Source organism: Cebidichthys violaceus, unplaced genomic scaffold, assembly GCF_023349555.1.
Source record: "Cebidichthys violaceus isolate CVI_PGR_0920_01 unplaced genomic scaffold, fCebVio1.0.p SCAF_46, whole genome shotgun sequence".
Classification (NCBI taxonomy): Eukaryota; Metazoa; Chordata; class Actinopteri; order Perciformes; family Stichaeidae; genus Cebidichthys; species Cebidichthys violaceus.
In genome coordinates this window covers 440,062-459,555 of record NW_027176661.1, presented here as the reverse complement: position 1 = coordinate 459,555, position 19,494 = coordinate 440,062, and the positions used below count along the sequence as shown (strand labels likewise).

General features: G+C 42.2%; 1 protein-coding gene across 3 annotated transcripts in view; it reads right to left on the bottom strand.

Moving 5' to 3' along the window:
- The window catches only part of srrm3 (serine/arginine repetitive matrix 3), a 71,406-nt gene that overhangs the window by 2,125 nt on the left and 49,787 nt on the right, over positions 1-19,494 (bottom strand). The window contains exons 4-13 of one of the 3 annotated variants that reach the window (XM_068729423.1): positions 18,317-18,418; positions 17,748-17,828; positions 17,170-17,238; positions 14,012-14,047; positions 13,732-13,782; positions 13,066-13,173; positions 9,458-9,620; positions 940-1,244; positions 578-832; positions 369-494 (exon numbers count right to left, since the gene is read on the bottom strand). In XM_068729423.1, the coding sequence (XP_068585524.1) occupies positions 369-494; positions 578-832; positions 940-1,244; positions 9,458-9,620; positions 13,066-13,173; positions 13,732-13,782; positions 14,012-14,047; positions 17,170-17,238; positions 17,748-17,828; positions 18,317-18,418 (1,296 nt within the window). The remainder of the gene's footprint in view (positions 1-368; positions 495-577; positions 833-939; positions 1,245-9,457; positions 9,621-13,065; positions 13,174-13,731; positions 13,783-14,011; positions 14,048-17,169; positions 17,239-17,747; positions 17,829-18,316; positions 18,419-19,494) is intronic. The other 2 variants (XM_068729424.1, XM_068729425.1) reach the window with 2 other exon arrangements.

The window sequence follows — 19,494 nt, the reverse complement described above, 5'->3', positions numbered from 1 at the left end:
AGTTAAAGCGGGAACAAATTCCCCTCGTTTTATTTCCTTTTGCTTGTCATTGTAGTAATAATTTGCAGCTGTAAAAGAGTTTGCTCCGGCATGAGTGCGCTCCAGTCAAATGATGGAAAACGTTTTAACTGCAGAGCTTAACTTACCTCCGGCAAAAAGTGTTTCACGTTAAAGTGCTGTTATTTCCAGACGTATGAAAGCTGAAAATAATATTCAACATGAACAAATTGTCTCGTTGGAGATGCGTTACTCTGTGTTCTGCTGGAAAAAGTCGAGACAGCAGATGAGTTGTGGGGGCGGATAAGAGCAGATAAATAATCTTTACAACCGATCAGGAGGAGGTTTATGATGCTGGACTGCTGCGTTACCTGGTGATCCTGCGAGCCTCCATGAAGCTGGGCGAATCTCTTCTCCTCTTGCGAATGGGCGAGTAGCTGCGTGAGCGGCGGCGAGCTCGGCTGTCGGTGTCGGAGCGGTTGGGGCTGTCCCTCTCTCTGTGCGACACACAGGACGCCATCAGAACAGCGACAGCAGAGCACAGTAGAAAGAACGGTGTGACAGAGAAAGGAGGTTTCACCTGGAGTTGTTCTGTCTGTTGTGTGGGGACTTGGCCTTGGTGGGGCCCCTGTCTCTGGAGGCAGAGTGCGAGGACGAGCGCCCGCTGCTCCAGGAGCTGCTGCGCTGCCGGAGGTTGGGCTTGCTCCGGGACTCCTCTTTCTTCTTGCACGACGATGCGTGTGGGTGGCGTCCCGGAGACACCGACGGGCTCCGGTGGTGTGCCTGACCCCGACTGGAGCGGTGGTGGCGCTTGGAAGAGTGGCCACCTTTTGTCCTGGGGTGATGGGAAGTGTAACGCAGCAGATGTCAAATGGTTGTCTCTCAGTGGCGCAGCTAAAGTGGAAAGATGGGGGGAAGTCGTGCGGCGAGAGACAAACTTACTTTCTCTGACGACGAGAGTTCCTCCCTCTGTGGGTGTGGTTGTGCTGGGAGTGGGCCGAGTCGCTGCTGCGAGCAGGGGAGCGGGAGGTCTTATTCTGGCCTCTCTGGCTCCCTCTCCTCCCTGTCGCCTGGGTGACGGAGCTCCCCACAGCTGTGTTCCTCCCATCCACACTCCCAGCCTCTCCTGCTGCGCACATCTGGCCCATCTGGTTCATCTGGCTCCTGCTGGGGGCGCTGGGGAGCCTGTGCTCTCTCAGCAGAGTGGACTGGATGCCTGCAGAGCTAGCGGTCAGCAGACGAAGCTTCTGTAGAAAGAAATGATGACCAACAAAGGAAAACAAAAAAAAGAAAAGAAGAAAGAAAACAAAAAAAGAAAAAAAGGACAAAAAGAGCATTAGAGTGTTTCCAGGTTGGTGATTGAGCGCTACGGTGTACTTGCCAAAAGAAGGTAAACATCTAAAAGAAAAAAGGTCTAGTTTTTCTCCATATGGCTTATAGATAGTCCTCTATGGTGCAGCGCATGCAATACTTGGCATGCAAAACCATAATGAGTTGAAGAAATCATAATCGCAAAAACAAACAAAAAAACTAGGAGGAGGAGGAAGAGAGGGGAAAAAAATTAAACAAAACTGTGAACCAAATAGGTTAAAGAGCAAAGGCAGAAAGTACAGAGCTACAGATTTGGTAGAGTAGAAAAAGAGGACTTCAGTTTTTTTTTATTATTTTTTTTTTTTTAGTAATGGTTAAAAAAAATTAAACAAAACAGAAAGAGAAGACAACTTGACGGAACATCACAGAAATGGAAGGAACAAAATAAAGATCACAATTATTGAATCATTCGAATCAGAAAACAAATCGTCTGCTACTCAATTTTCTCTTTCTGGATTTTTTTTTTCCTGAAGACAATTGCTGAGATGTGAACAGCGACCCATTTTCTTTGTTTTTTTTTTAATGGTTACTCTTGTTTAACTCCCTTCTGGTTAACATCCACTTACCAATAAAGTGGTATTCCCTCCTTTAGTAGGTAAGGTATGAAGAAAAGGGAAAAGTGGGGCAACATAAGTGCATCATTAGATTCACAAAATGCAAGAGAAAAAGACACAAAACCCTTCCCTGCCAGTGACTCATGAGACAATGCATGGAAATCAATGGAAAAGAACTCAAAAGCAAAGAGGAAAACCACAATGTGCAGGGAATCCCTCACACAGAGAGTAAATCCTCTGGGCCCAGTCACCTTCCTAAACATCAGAGAGCAACTGGCTGGCGAGAGTTTGAGGTATTTTCTTCACCATTTTTCTCTCCATGTAGTATCTACCACAGGGCAGGTGTTATTTTACTGCCCGACACGTTTACAGGCTACAGTAACTGCCTTAGCTTCTACTGGGTACCATTTGTGTTTGTGCTCACAGGCTCCCTGATACAGGGCACCTACACAATAGCCAACTCTTCTGTTAATGTAGTTCCAGGGAGTTGTTGCTACATATATAACAACAGTGAGCCTTGTACTGAGATTGGCTTGGGTTCAACCACATTTTATGGCATTCAAAGGGAATTGTTTGGATGAGTGACTAATGTTAAAACCCCAGAAAAGCATTTGGTCAGTGAAAGGTCAGTAAAATCGCATCTAACTGATAAAACAATAAAAAAATGTGATTTGATCCTTTGGGATTTTAAAGTGAAAAGCTACTTTTAGACTCACAAAAGGACTCAATTACCTTGAAGCTAGCAGTTTTCAAAATGACCACTGTCTTAAAGGATAAGGCAGGCAAAATTCTGTATTTTTCTTATTGATTAGCATGAGCATAGGCTCTGCAGTTTATTTTGAAACAACATACACTCACAAAGACTCTCCTTGTGCTGTAAATACTCACTAGAGCCTCAAATGTGTATAAATCCGCAGATGAAAATAGTTCCTAATGAATGCACTATTTACTTCAGTTTGAGTGACTATAAAACTACAGTTCCCAGATGTTTAAGGAAAACATAGAGCCTTACCTAGAGCAGCTAGCTTGGCTTTATGGATCCATATCTCAACAACTATTGGATGACTTTCCATGTAATTGAATACAGACATTCATGTTCCCCAGAGGATGAAACCCTCTATCGTTGGTGATCCTCTAGTCTAGTGCCAGCATCAATTAAAATTAGTTTTGTTCAATATTTTGGGTTATGACCAAATAACTGCAAAACTAATGACTTCCTCATCTGCCTCAGCTGTATTTTGTGGTTATTGTGAATTAGCTAATGTTAGCATGTTTACATGTAAAACTAACATGGTGAGCATTGTACCTGCGTAACATCAGCACGTTAGCATTCTCATTTTAAGCATGTTAGCATGCTGACGTTAGCATTTAGCTCTATGGACTGCTTTGTTTAGCCTTACTGAGCCACTCTTAGTCTTGGTTAATAATAAAACTGGATATTTGTGACCCCTTTTTAAAATTGTACATCTTCAGTGGGAACTTATATTGCTAATAGTACTAATAGCGAAGTCAGAAAGTATTGACAGACCAACAAAGCAATGCTGTTTTAGGTCTTTTCAAGGGATTTGCTCATAGTAAGAAAAAACGTGTAATGAGTAATGCCAGCCTTATCCTATGATCTGTGTTTGGTAGAGGGTGAGTTAAAACATATTCCCAACCTCTATTTTAAGCATTCAACAAAAATAGAAACTGGACGAGTGCTTCAGTGGGAGTTAGGGGCTGAGACTTGTGATGCACAGTTATACACTGCTCATTGTAAGCAGGTCATAAAAAGAGAGTCAATCTCCAACAGGCGTTTTTGTTTGAAACCAAATACAGCTGTCTCTCTCGCATGCATTACAATGTGCAGTCTGAACTGCTTCGTGATCTGAGGAACAACAAAAGCACCGACTGGCCGCTGCAGAAAGAAGAGCCGTTCTCCACTAGAGAGAAGACAACTAAGTGGTATAAGAAGAAGACACACAACCACTGGTGCTTATGACAAGTTGTTAGAAACAGTCGTGGAAATCATTATGGTGAAAATCATAAGACGGATGTACTAATTCACCAACAGACAGAGAGATGCTGGACAAACAGGAATGCATTCTACCAAAACAGAAAGAAAACAAAACTGGAGAAAGAAATGGACCTGGAAGATAGAGCGGGATATTGGACTTCAGAATGAAGTTAAGGAGGAAAGAGAAAAACCAGAGCTCTACGTAATCCAATCATAATTGATGAAGTAAAATCAATTTGGTTAGAGATTTGGTAAATAACAGAAAGAGAGAGAGAGAGAGAGAGAGAGAGAGAGAGAGAGAGAGAGAGAGAGAGAGAGAGAGAGAGAGAGAGAAACATTGACGTCACTCAGGCTAGGGTGCTTGTCACATTCTCATCTGCATAAAGATCACGTGCGTAGGCAAAGCGTTACCTACCTTCCATTTCAATCAGTGACACGTATGCAATATCAACAAAAAAAGGAAAGAAAGAAAAAAAGAAAAAAGGAGAAAGGAATGTTCTCCGCAGCGAAATGGGAAAAAGACAATGACCTCTTTTAGTATCAATGCTACATATTGTGTCCAGAGACTAAGGAGAAATAAACAAACCAAAAAGTGCAAAGAAAATAGAGGGGAGAAAAATAAAAAAATAAAAATCCAGATGGAATTGAAATCAAACTAAAACAAAGGATGAAATCTATAAACTACATGATTTGCTTTGTCTTTTTCGCTTGTACAAATGCAGCCATATTTGTATCAAAATGGGAGGGGAAGGGGGGGGGGGGGGGGTGATAGAGGTAAGTGGATAGAGTTAATTATCATGTTAGTGGACATCCATGTCGAGTAGAGTATAGCTATAGGAGAAAGGGAGGAGGGGGGTGGGGAGGGAGGAGGACATGCAGAGCTGGCAGATGTGAGAGATACGTGGGAAGAAAAAGGCCGGGACAACAAGAGGTGAGACGTGAGTCACACATGTCACAGATGAACAGGTATGAGAGGAAGAGGAGGAAGAGGAGGAGGAGGAGGAAGAGCAGAAGAGTGTTGGAGGGGCGGTCACTGCTAAGATGGACAACTAGAGAGTCAGCACATTTGAAAGGGACCCCAGTCACATTTTGGCCCTGGTCTTCTTCAGTATAGCACCACTTCTCTACTCTGTACTTTTGGACAGCTTTCTTCCAGGCAATCTTTTTCACTTATGTATCACTGTAAACACAGGTACGTTGAGCGAGAGAGAGCCCAAGGAGCTTTATCAAATCTGCTGTTTAAACTGTTAGCGTCGACGGGAGGGGGAGCTTACGCTCAAAATGGCTTGGGTCCCTTTAAAATAACAATCATGTTAATACATGTGTGAGTTGTCCTAGTTATTTTTCAAGAGTCCATGTACGTGTGGTTGAAGTGTTTGAAGACATCCATTAATAATGAGCAAGAGGACGACTGGCCCAGTTTGGGACTGGCTCATTCATTGCGTAGGAGAGAGTCCCGGATGCTTCCCGTCTGTGCGCTGCTCTTTAACAGACTTAGTGAGGTTAAGCACATGCATTTACCAAACCAGCCGAATGGGCCTCAAAACATATATCGGAAAGCACTTCAGATAAAAGATCAATCTCGTCTTTGTGCAGCTTGTCCTGGTCCAGCTTGTCCTGGTCCATGTTTCAGTGCTGCGTCTTCTGTAACTAATTCTGTTGCAAGCCAGCCCTGATTGACCGGAGAGCAGCAAACACCCGGGAGGCTCCCAACGGACCACCGTGACCAGCAAGGTGAGGGTCACATGACAGGAGCTAGCATCTGCTAGCACTGACCGTGGGTTTGACAATGTTGTACCAAAATGGTACAATAGATGGATACATCTTTGTAGGAACAGCGTATTGTAAATGCCGTTTTTTGTTGAATAACTCAAATGTCTTCAAGGCAGACATTGTGAACAGTGCTGCTTGAAGTCTGATGGACATATTAAAAGCACAATGAGTAGAAACGATGTATATGCTCATACAAAAACAATCCCTATCAATCAATATTTAATACAAAACGAGAGTGAATCTGGGGATGACTTTCACCCGCTGACGACCATCTGTAATCCTCATCGATTAACTCGAGGTTATGTTTGCATGAATATTCATAATAGATATAATGTCATACTATGGAGGACACTTGGCTTGCTATAAGTCTCATAGTTTATTTCTCTAATAATAATAATAGAGAGAGTTTTACTCATTTTCCACAAACCGTTGTGTTCAGTGCTTCTTCACTGATAACCCTGCAGAGTTAGTTAGCGACCAGGTCTACTGAAAACCAGTCTACTGACGTCTTTTTCAGTCATGTGATCCTCTCAGGTCCTAGAGGTCTGTTGAGTCTCCTGTAAACGTCCACTTTATCTACGATTGGTGGGAAGATGAGTTGTTTTTTTTGCTCCCATTGGTCAAATGGAGCAGCAAGGAGCCCATTTCACCCTTCAAAGCAAACTCGTACACGCTGCACGAAGCTGAGATTTATGCTTTCATAAAAATATTTTTCCAGAGCGAATGCTTCAAGGAGAAGGACTAACTCGTTGTTTTTTAGCAGAGTATGTTTGCTTAACTTCTCCACCTCCGATAAAGAGCAGTGCACAGGCGTTTCCCTAAGCCTCTCTATGGGAAGCGTCCGGGAGAGTCCCCTACGTCGCGGATGAGACCGCTCCAAAACGGGGCTAGAGGACGACTACAGGAACACAAACTGAGATGATATATATATATATATATATATATATATATATATATATATATATATATATATATACACAACCAGAGCTGCTGTACAGAACATTTGCTAAACCACACAACTGCTGCAGTAAAGTCAAACTTCAGTGGGATCCAGGATCTGTCACACATGACCATCCTCGTGCGGAGATTGCGGTTTGGGGATTATCATGAAAGAAGAATTTTATCTTTCGGTGGAGATTAACAAGAATGGCAACATCGCCTCATGCTACAAAGATGCTGCTTATGAAACGGGCGAGCCAATTAAATGCTCCCCTCTCGCCACATCCCAACTCAATGGCTCTAACGGACGTGATCAAAGAAGACCTCCCTTGTCGTTCTCCACTGGCCTGAGCAGATGGAGTAGAAACAAACGCCAGGGACAGAGGAGACACTGCCACCTAGAGGGGTAACATGCACGAGGACACGGCAGAGTAAAACAGTAGAGAGGAGCGTGTGTTTAACTCCTGGTGGATTGGCTGGAGCTGTTGGGACGCCTGGAGAAAAAGAGGATCTATCACTGAGCAGAGCATGTGCTTGAGAAGAAAGACAACTGTATTGACAAGAAGAAACTATTACACATACCCAGTTAACCTACTTGGTCCGGTTCCAAAGCATTTGAGTGCTTTTTATATAAACGAGACAGAAAGATTTGGGCATTTATTCATGGGTAAATACCACTTAACACTTTTGATAAGGAAAAAAAAGAAAAAGTAATGAATGAAATAAGCAGAGAGAGAGAGACAGAGAGAGAGAGAGAGAGAGAGAGAGAGAGAGAGAGAGAGAGAGAGAGAGAGAGACCAGATAAGACCTCATAGACACATGCAAGCTGGAGGAGGAAATAGAAGACATCCCTTTTGTTGGAAGTGTTTGCAGCCCATTTAGATGGGTATTCAACAGAGAGAGATGGTTTTACAAGCAATCCCTACAGTCTAAGTGTCTTTTGTTTCACTCTCAACATAATCGGCCGTCATCCTGCTGTAGCTCCGGTGATCCATTTACCATATGGAATAGCGAGGTTGTTTCCATAATAGCAGGAATGGGTTTAAAACTCAGTGTCTTCTAGGTAATCAGAGACAAACAGAGAGGCTTATTTTCAAAAGAGCCAAAACAAACAAGGAGCAGTTCCATTTTAAACACGTAGAGGGGAATAAATATGATTTATAGCACTTCAGGAGCCTATTGTGGACAATATGTGGAGGTTTATTTTAAGATGTTATTACTCGGAGGGTCCACCCTGTGTCGTAATTTTAATTCACTAACTCAACATAGTTTCTGTGGGAGATTTAAAATGTCTACTTAAAAAAAAATCTGATTGAACAAAGAAATACAGTGAAATACAACACACATTGACTGTGTCATAATCAAATTAAAAGGAAGATGATTTAGCTTGTGCTATTGATTCTAAATTGAGTCACATTCTTTGACAACACTACACGTTTCCTCTCGTGCTGGCAGGTCTATGCTGCTCTCTGCTGGACAACTCTGAAATGCAATACAACTTTCTTTTCTGAGTTGTTATTAGATCCTAACGACGCCGCAAAATGGGAAATACAATTTTAACCTGTTAAGCCCGACGGACCCGAAATCAGGTAAAATATTCAAGTGTTTTTGATGACTCATCTTGAACTCGGCGGTTACATAAATATATTAAATCAAATGTGATTTTGGAAAAAATAGCTAACCCGCCCATCACATGTAACTGCACACAACTGTTAACTTGTAGGTAGCTAGCAGTGCAATATCTGAAAAGGAGGTGTGTGTTTGGATTTGTTAATGAAATAATTAATTAAATTAACCCTTATCCTTTTCCTTTTAGAATTTGATTCTAATCCTTTTTTTAACTATTGTAGTATTAATTTTCCTGTGGAAATATGTCACAATACAGACACTATAGATGCTCTGATTTCCTTTTAACTCTGACTTTAATATCCATTAATTGCGTTATAAGACTAAAAGCAATATAATTGCTCTTTTTGATTTGCTTTTATTAATGCATTTTAAATCTTCCATACGGCCCAGCTGTATCTTGCAACAATTCATTTTTGCATGCTCGGATCAAGACTTTCCATAAGTAATTGGATTTGTCAGTTCCAGGAGAAATCGCAGATTGTTATCACTTTGAAGCGCCCTCAGACGTGTAATTGTGACTCTTGCAACATCGGCTAATTACGACTTTATCTGCAGTAAAACTTAGAGGTTATCATTCCCAATAGACACATTTTTCTGTGATGTTTCTTCATGGGCAAGGACCTTTATGGGGGAGCAAATGTCTGAAGTAGTCATGCCTGTCTCTGGCTCAACTTTTATATAATTTCTACCATGCCTTAGCAGGCACCCGCTCTGCAGAAACAACACAGCTTTTTGCTCATTCATTTGGAAACGTGTGCGGCTCATATTTCCATCCGAGGTTCGGTATGCGATTGTTGCGCTGAACAGAAACACTAGAACCTTTCTTGTCTTTGCTCCCTCACTCTGTTAGCGGCAAACAACAAGAAAAAAAATGAAAGGAAAAACAAGATGGCAGAGGAGTCAAAGAGAACCAGAAACAAAGCAGCAGGAGCGGCAATTTTTTTTTACACAGGACAGGAGTGTCTTTTACACCTCAAAAAGAATAATAGTAATAATATAAACTGGCCTACAAGCTCGGAATAACTGATAACAGAATGAAAGAAAATCTTTCAATATCAAAACAAGATGAGAATTCATGTCAACCAACACAAAAGGGAGCAAGGTCAAACTCATTTGTAGAGACTGTGGCAGATATATCGTTGGAGTGGGTGAGGGGGGGAGGGGAGGGTGTGGGAGCAAAATAGAGGAGATTACATACATCGTGCCCTTTCTCGCCCTCGCCGTGGTTGAGTCTGCCGGCCTTGCCGTTGCGGCTCCGCTGGGTGTGGTCACCATTGTGCCACGCGGCCGGAGCGTTGATGCCCGGGGACAGCGAGGCGCCGGACGCCTTTTGTCCGTCCGTCTTGTGCTTTGAGTTCAGTCTGGAAGAGCAGAGCCACACAGCCACACGCTGGGTAAAGCACAGCCAAAGGAATGTTCATACACTGTGAGTTCTGTTGAACTCCATCGGGCCATAAATTATATTTATCCAGTTTGGTTTGCCTAGAACACACGCCGTCTGAAACATGTTTTGGAGTGATGGTACCAAATATCACTGGCCGTTATGAAGATGGCAGCTGAGTCAATATGTATAATTCCACAGAATGAGGTAGTTTACTATTTCTATTTGATAGAATGGTACACAACATTTTTGGGGGGGATTTATGAGAGGTGCAAAGAAGAAGAATAAAGCTGCATTGATTTAGTTTCTAAACTCTTTTTGTTTCTCTTCAGTGTCTGCACTTGTCGATGTGGTACGACTGACTCTCTCCCTCTGATTCCTCTGATGTAGCTCGACTGCCAGCAGCAGAATTTATCTCTGCTCCAGGTTAGTTTTCTTTGTGTGTTAATTTCAACCAATTTCCTATTTATTCGGTCTTTATATCATAAAATGACAGATTGTTGTATAATTTCACTTGTTTATTGCTACTGTAGATATAAGCCCTAAGCCTATTTGTAGGCCTCTCCTCGAAAATTGCATACCCATAGTAAAGAGAGTGTATTTCGTCTAAATATAAGGTGTATTTTAACAGTTTTGGTATTTTAATAAAGCTAACACTTGTGAGATTTGTTCAGATTTGTAAATATCAGTATATATGTTACTGGTTAAGAGTACATTAAGATGGCACACAGCACAAATTGAAATTTTTTATCTCTGATTATAAAATAATCCAATTTTGAAAAGATATATATTTTTTAATGTTGTAGTTGAAAGCTCAAACCTCTCCCAGATCATAGCCCAATAGGTTAAGAGTCTCTCTGCACAATGTTTTCTTTGATAAAGTGAAGCATTTAAGAGCTAGAGAGGTTAAAGTACAGAGATTTCAGCCAAGGTCAACCAAAGTGTCATTTTGTTCCAGCTGTTCCATTGTAATTTTATATAGTATATAATTATATATTTCACTTCTTTTATGACTATGTGTTCAATCTATCAATATGCAGCAGTTTGGCATCATTTTGAGAGCCTGGATCCTCTCTGAGCCTGTTTATGTCTGTCATCCATGGGATTTTCTCATCTGGCTTCCAGTCCATGTCTCCTAGCTCAGCCTATGGTTGGTCGATTTCAGTCAATGGACCCTCCTTAGAAGCGTCTGAGTCCATTCTATTGAACAGACTTATCGTGATTTTGATTGACAGAATCTTTAGCCAGTGAGGATTAAAAACGTGATGCGTCGCCTGAAACGTGCGTAAAGATTTGCCGAAAATCAAATCCCTTCCCCCACGGCCCCCTAGACAGACCCTTGTTTCTACACGGGGACATTTCAGAGACGCACCGTATACACGTAGCAACATGTTTGACGGAATTAAGTGGAGATTTACAAGAGAACTACGAAAAGGTAAGGAGCTTTGTATGATTTTGAAGGATATTGCGGTTTGTGCGTCTGGTGTTTGTTTGCTCACAGCCGATCTGATGGTAATTCTGGAATCTGTGTCGAATTCTCTTGCTTTTTGCTATCTCGGTTGTCTATGCTAACCGTTAGCTTTGTGATGCTAACTCGGAGAAGAGCGAGTAATGGCTAGAAATACGTGATATTGTGATAAATCTTTTAGTTGCGTATAACAGTTGTGTATAATGGTGTTTGGAGTTTGTAAAAATGTCTTAGATTGTTTGTTTTACCCAGATTTTTTAAATTTTTTTTGGTATATAACATTCTATTCTAGTACATTATATAAATTGTACACATGCATAAATGGACTTTTTTCGACGGTAAATGCTACAGCGGACCCGAATTCGGGTCCGTCGGGCTTAGTGTGTTTGATATGATAATCTGTTGGGGACGGGGGCAGCAGCAAAATGTTCTTTAGGGGAAAAAAATTTATATCAGGTAGACGGTCCTTTCCGATGGTGAACTGAAGCCGTTATCTATGCTATCGAGGCAGCTCAGTGAGGTAAAACCACTGTTTCTGTCAAAAGAGTCTTGTGGCTCTGAAGCATAGACGGATAGAACAGCTTCAGTTCCTCGTCATCAAGGACTGTCTGAGGTAGAAGGTAAAGCCGTGAAAATATTCCAAATATAGCTGATATGGATTTTTTTTTAGGTGCACTCAATACATTTTGCTGCTGCCCTCGTCCACAGCGGTACACTGCTTTGCTCCCGTGCTCTTGTACCGTACCGACCGCCATCTGCTCTCGGTAATACACTGACTATGGATGAGCACCTCATACAACCCCACTTGAGAAAAGCCGAACAATTCCTTTAAATATTTCACACAAATCAATCAACAGATTGTTCTTCAAGGAATGTATAATGGAGCAGAGGCAGGGTAGCTCCTTGTCTCTGATTGGCTATTCCTCTGAGCATACATGTGATTAATCTGATCCTTTCGTGTCTTTCTCTTTGCAGTAAGTGGCATGATAAATGTGTGGTATTTTGCGGGGACAATTGGTCCAGTGTTGAGGGAAAACGCTGCAGATGAAAAAAAAGATTTTCAATGTCATGGCTGAATATTTAGCTGATTGCAGCAATGTGGATGTGATGCTAGACGCTTCAGAACGAGACTTCTCCTTGAGCGAAACGCACAATAACAAGCAGAAAGTATGAAGCAGGTTTTATTTCTCTGTAGGTACTTTCCATAATAACTTCAATAACAATCTGAGCCGGTCAGTGGCAAAAACAACGGTGAGGAGTTGCCTCGAGCAACTTCATTACAGCTTGTTATCCTGCAGCGTTCTCCCTCAATACTGGACCAATTTCAAAAATTGTTGGCCCCTTTAGTCACTGAGACTCAAAAACAAAGGAAAATAAAATGAAAAATACCAGTGTTAAGTGAAATTCTTCAAACTTTGATAACGTTGGTTGAATGTGACATAATACTTCATAAAATAAATATGTCCTTGGCTTGTTTAGAGAAAGAATAACTTGTATTCGGAGTAGAAATCTAATTAACTGCCCCATTGCACTCTTATTTGCTTGGAAAATAATTGGAAAAAATGCCCAATGCTGTTTAACAGGAAAAAACAAAACAAAAAAATAATAAGACAGGATGTCAGCTACAATCATAAAAATAACATTACACCCAAGACCGGAAACCCAGACATTTCACTATATGGAAAATTCAGCTTTTTAAAAAGAAAAATAAGACGCTCCATGCTCCATAAAATGACAAACGGTGCTACCAGTACCACTGCTATTTAATGGGGCTTATTATAAGAGGCCCACTGGCATCCTAATATGTCTCCACAGGGCCGAGAGTAAAACAGAGGGAGAGAGAGAGAGAGAGACAGTCACCAGGGCAACCGCTCGACGGGCGGAGGAGCAATACCAGTGTGTGACGAGACAGAGCCGAGGTGTTCATGCGAGTGTGTGCGTGTGTCGAGGAGTCTACCTGGCGGGAGATTTGGAGGTGCTCCGTGTGGAGGACAGGGAGGCGCTACGGGAGCTACAGCAGCTGCCTTGACGCTGTGAACTCCTACTGGGGGTCTCACCGGGGGACCTGATGGATGACGACCAATGGACGCACATGCGCACACACACACACACACACACACACACGCATACATGTACATATATAAAGCCACGTGTATGTACGCAGACATCACGGGGACACACACACACGTGCCACAGCAAGCTCAGTAGTCAATCTTGTGATATGTAAAACAGTTCATGCGCCGCCAAACACTTTTCCATATATATTCTAATCAAGGCGGGGTGCGCAACATGATGCACGGGAATCGTGTCGGACTCATGACGTTTGGGAGATGCGCCCTGTGCTTCACAGCACGGCCATTTGTATTCTCTGCGAGTCCGAGCCGGAGATAATGGGTGTAAAATACCAATATAAATTTATGAGAGGCCGAACGTGATTCCAATTGGACCCATTGTTGGGGACAGAGGCCGCGTGGTTCACTGTGTGGTTCAATGTGTATGCACATCAGCTGTTACTGATAACCAATGTGAAACTTTGTCTTACTGAAAAACAAGCAGATATGTAGGTCTTTCAGCTCAACATTAACATGTAAATGGTATTAGAGTGATCCTATGTGCGTCTCACCTCTTTTTCTGTTTGTTCTTGTCTTTGTGTTTGTTCTTTTGGCTGCCTGATCTAAAAACAAATGTGATATGTAAGATAATGAGGCTGTGCACTTTGAAGCATGGGAGACACACATTCACACCCTTTGTAAAAAAATAAAGGAAACTCAGTGTACCACTCACCCATATGGATTGCATTGTCTTTTGAACAATCAGTAGGCAGAAATGACAATAACACACACCATACACATATTATGTATGTTATAATGTATTGTGTTTTTTATGTCTTGTTCCATACACACCTGTGTCTCCTCTTTTTCCTGGAGCCAGAAACAGATCTATAAAATATAAGAAAAGAAAATCCCACAATCATCATATTGATTAACTGAAAAATAAATATTCAGTATGATACAACTGTGCAGCGGGGGCCTGTTCCAAGCAGGTGTACTGAGTTGTCCTTCCTGGACAAAAAAGAAAAAGGTATTTTTAAATCCACGCGTCCGTGTTCCAGATTTGATGTGGTTCTGGGAATTACTAAACTCGTTTCTTGAAATAAATTCTAGGACATCGGAGGCGGTATTTTGGACAACTGCTGGAGGTTGAAGCCAAAATCTATTCTGTGCTGTGTGCCACATTTTTATTTACTTTTTTTAAAAAATATACATTTTCACAAACACCTCCAAAGAATATTGAAACTACGTTAAGTCTCTGAAGGTGTGAAAGCTTCCCAAGCAGTCAAGACTCATTTAGAGTGTACAGTTAGTTACTCGTGCAACACATTCAATGACAAATGTGCACCAATGTATAAATGAAAACTGCAATTCTAGATATTACAAACGGACACGGACGCACGAAGCAGTTGTGAGGAATTTTAAGATTTAAAGCAGTCCTAGTGCTGGATATTATGTGTAACAGTGTGTTTACTTAGGTAGTGTTAAACCAAGGAGTGTGGTCATTGAATGTATATTGAGTGTCTGTGAGGGGGGTTTGAGGAATGTCAGAAGGTGTAAATCTGCGGGGGAAGAGGGCAGTTCACTGAGGTGTCTGCCCAGGACAATGGGTCAGGATCCAAGGAGGAGCTCATTGGACTTCAGCCAATCGTGGAGCTGATCGATAGGCTGAGGAATGTAACTTTGGGGGGACAAAGGAGCTGTTTGTCCCCCGAGAGAATCAGACTTCCTTTGTGCAGATACATCAATCTGTCCTGTGGTGTGAACGAGGTCTCATATTTCTTGAAATATTTTGCTATCGATAGTGTAATTTGGTTTGTGATTGTTTTGGCTTCTGTTAACAATCTTAAATACTTTTGATTTTGACCTGGACCTGCTGACTCCTGCCCTGCTTGCTGATGGAACAAAGAGTGCAAAGGGGGGGGGCTGCTGCTTCTTCTCCTCAGTGGCCTTCTTCTCCTCTATGGCCTTCTTCCCCTCTGTTTGAGAACTTTCTGAACATTACACAGTGCAGCTCTGTCTACAGAATATGAACATGTTCGAGTTGCCTTGAACGGCAGGGGGATCGTGTATTTTATAAATGGAATATTTCAGCACATATTTCTGCACTCTGAATCCAGCGCGTACGTCCATACATGCAGAGGTGTGCACAGGGCGCTCTCACATTAGACTCTCCCAGCTGGTATTCTACAGGTGGTGGATGTCACGCTTGATTTATATTTATTGCCGATCGTAGAAGATGCTGCTCCCTGTGATACAGCAGGAACAATACACCGAGGTTCAACTTCCCTCTGACCCCGTATCAGAGCGGACAGTAACGATTGGGAGGCCGGCCCATTCCTCAGTTCTCAGCGCTCAACTGACACATCACCTCCATATCACTTTCACCCTTGTTGCAGTTTCCATGGTGATTAGTCAGAGCAGTCTGTGAGAGTCGCTGCTATTTTCCCGAAGAGCACTACACTCCCCCCCCCCCCCTTCTGTTATACACACCTACAAGCATGCTGTGGAGTGGGAGGCAGTGGCGGCTCAAAGTGTGTTGATTCACTGTAAGGGGAGTAATAAAGCTGTCACAGTATGTATATGTGACTCAGAGCTGTGTGGCCTCCATAGCAGCCTCCCCACTGGGGAGTGCTGCAAATGAGGCGTTAATCTGGAGAGCTTGTAACTCTTCTTCTTCTTCTTCTTCTTCTTCTTCTTCTTCTTCTTCTCTCACACACTCTGGTCACACCTCGCCCTCAACTACCAGGACATAGCAGTTTGGTATATGTGAGACATATGAAGTGCATCAAAATAGACCAAAGCCCTATTATTTCAAAGTGAGTTGTGTTTTACAAACAAGTGGTGGTATATAGCAATGTTTAGCTCCTCCTATAATGTGAAACCTTAAAAAGGAGACCAGCATCACAGGAGTGGCGGAAGTCTACTCTCTGGGGGAGGAACCCTCCATCCTGTCCCGCCCCCCCCCCTCAACATCTTTACATTATTCATATACCAACAGTACCTGCAATGCAGAGCTGCTTTGGTGTGAGGGGGAATGGGGGAGGAGAGAGGACGGGTGGTGCCCGGATGTGCGTGGATGGATGAGAGGTGGGAAACAAGAGCGGGGCAGTGCATCGATGCTCAGCAATTTGCTGAGAGGCTCATTTTTCTTGTGTTTTGTCCCCCCCCCAGGCCGGGTTATTAGAGCAACGCGTTTAGCCCCGCTCCCCCTCCCCAAAGTGGGGGGCACTCCACGATTGCTCATTGTCGTTATGATGTCCCGAGGCTTCGCACAAGTGTCTGTTGATGAGTTCTGGCTCTTTATGCTCTTCTTCGTTTGTTTCCTGTCACTCTCACTTTCTTCTTCCCTTCCTTTTCATTTAGTCTCTGTTCCTTTCAGCCTTTCTCTCGCTTGAATCGTGTCTTTCTTCCTTTCTTTCTTCCCCTTCCTTTTTCTTCTTGTCTTTCCTACTTTCCTTTTCCCCCCATCTTTTTTCATTTCCTTTATCCCTTTCTTCTTGACCTTTTTTCTTGCCATCTTCCCTTCCTTTTGTATTCATGTCTTTCCTCATTTCCTTGTTAACCCCCTTTTTCTTCCAAGCTTATAGTTTTTCCTCCTTTACTCTCTTTTTCATCTTTACCTTCTTCCTTTCCCTTTTCTTCTTGAATTTCTTTCTTTCCTACTTCCCTTTCTTTACCTTTTTGTTTTGTGTCCTTACCTTGTTCACATCCTTTTTTCCTATCTTTTAGTCTTTTCTCCTTCCCTTTTTTTCATCTTTCCTTTGCCTCTTCTTCTTTTCATTCTTTCTTTACTACATTCCTTTCTTTTTATATATTTATTTATATTTATTTTAGTCTTTCGTCCTTTTCTCTTTCCTCCTATGTTTTAGTGTTTCCTCCTTCCCTTCCCTTTTCTTCTTGTCTTTCTTTCACAGCCATCACTGTTAAGGCAACAGTTGATAAACCCTTGAAAAGTCACAGTTTCTTTCTTGTGATGACATGTCAGTGATGACTCTGTACACACTCACCTGTCTCGCTTGTGTTTCTTCCCACTCTTTTTCTTCTTCTCTCTGTGAGTGGGTGAGGAGCTGCCAAACCTTTTGGTGGAGGGGAAGAATTTGCAGGCAATGACAAAAGTGCAAAATGAGGTTCAGATCGCTGCTGACTTCTGTCTTTTCGCTCATCATTGTTACGATACATCACACGTCAGAGCGACTGTTAGTAAAGGTGACATCTTATAGTAGCTCAGCTGATTTCTCACTCTTTGTCCCCGGCTCCATTCATCCATCTGCCTCTCTCTCCTTCCTCTCCGTCTTCTCTTTAGCATCAATGTAGCATTTCCTTCTCTCTCAGTCTCTCTCTCTCCATTTCCTTTTTGACTGTGGAAGATGCGACTATGCTTTGCTAACGACTACCTACAATACCCCCCCCCCCCCCCCCCCCTCCACAATTTCAGTATCTGATGGCTCTTGAGTAATATTCACACCAAAATAATTGGAATTCCACTTCTTGTAACCACAGTGCAATTATTCATTCAAGGAGGCAGGGGGAAAAGAAAAAGCAGAAAAATCGAACCACTTCATCAGTGGAAGCTGTTCCCACTCACCGACTCCTTCGACGGCCAGATTTCTTCTTCTTCCTTTTCTTCGGACGAGGGGATGGAGAGCTGCTCGATTTCCTCTTCACTCTGATTTGGCGAGAACAAGAGAGGGGGAGAGAGATCGAAGCGAGATCCAGAGTGAGAGATGCAGAAATAATTTGCAAGCGATTGTTAGGATAATCATTTTCAGAATTTCTGATTATAGTTATTTGCTGCCGTGCAAGTTGATAAGTCTCTATTTTCTCATTTCCTTGATTCATTCTGCGATAACATGCAACATTATCATACAAAGCAAACTGGAAACCACATCGGGGAAATGACCTTTGGGCTTTTTTCCTGTGGTGATAAGTGTGTATGTCCAGGTATGCTGTTACTGGAGTGTTGCAAGAGGAGAAGATGATTTTGATTTATATATTGAGATCAGTTTCATGTTTATGGATATCATCTTAGGAAAACACACGGAGGCCATGTGAAGGAGATAATAGGTGGCTGATTTAATTCCCCACTTGAGGGGTCAGAGCTGTTCAACACATCGCCATTACACAGCATGTGGTGTGTTTCAGCATGTGCTTTACCGGTTGTCACTGTGGTAATCATGGTCATAGTCTCCATCTTCATAGCCAACCACTTCAGGGTTCCCTTCATACTCGTCAGGCTGATAGTGCAGGTGGTTGACTCTGAAACACAAGAGTCAAGTATCATTAATGTGGAGAGCATGTGTGTGTGTGTGTGTGTGTGTGTGTGTGTGTGTGTGTGTGTGTGTGTGTGTGTGTGTGTGTGTGTGTGTGAGTATTGTGAGTAAAGAGGAGTAACTGTGGACAAAGGCAAAAAAGACTATGCGGTGAAATAATCTACAGCCATGCTAGCAGCTCTGTGAGGCTTACATAAGCACAGCTCTGTTTTGAGCTAAATGCTAACGACAGCATGCTAACATGTTCACAATGACAAAATTAACATGCAAATGTTTAACAGATATAATGTTCACCATATTAGTTTGGTGTTAGTATGCTAACTATTGCCCCGTCGATTCCGCTGTTGATATTTTAGAGTTTAAAAGATCTGATAATGATATATTAGCTAGGAGTAACTTCAATAACAACAGAGACCCATAGAAGAAATTTTTTTTTGTTTTTTAAAAAGCATTGTGCGCAGGAATTCTCCTGAGTGGGACATTTTACAGTTGAAAAACAGTTGATTTGTAAGTGCACTCTTTTGGACAAACTATGTAATGGAGCAGAGGGTAAAAAGGGACAGTAATAATCACATTCATTCTAAATACAAGCAGTGATAACCAAATTGTATTTTCCATTCTCTGGACCCTCTTCAGGGGCTTAGTCATTTTTGTGGGTGGACCTGCTGGAGACACTGCTTTCTTTTCATTTAATTTTAGTTCATTTCAAACCTAATTTGGCATTCCTGTACTGCAACTATGTTACCGATTGACCAACAATACCACCATAAATGCAATAAGCTGATATTGGCCTATACAACTGCCAGATTGATTTATCGGTGTAGCTCTAATGCTAATCTAAAATTAAAAAAGTTTGACCAGATAATGGCGAAGATCAAAGGATCACCAATTCTATGAACCATGAATGTCTGTAGACAATTTCATGGACCTTCATTAAATAGTTGCTGAGATATGGACTGACCTTACCATGCGACACTGCAGGCTAATGAATGTAGCGTGTCACTTAACTTTAACTGCAATAGAATAAAACAAGAAGTCAAGTGTATGAAAGTGTGACGCTCG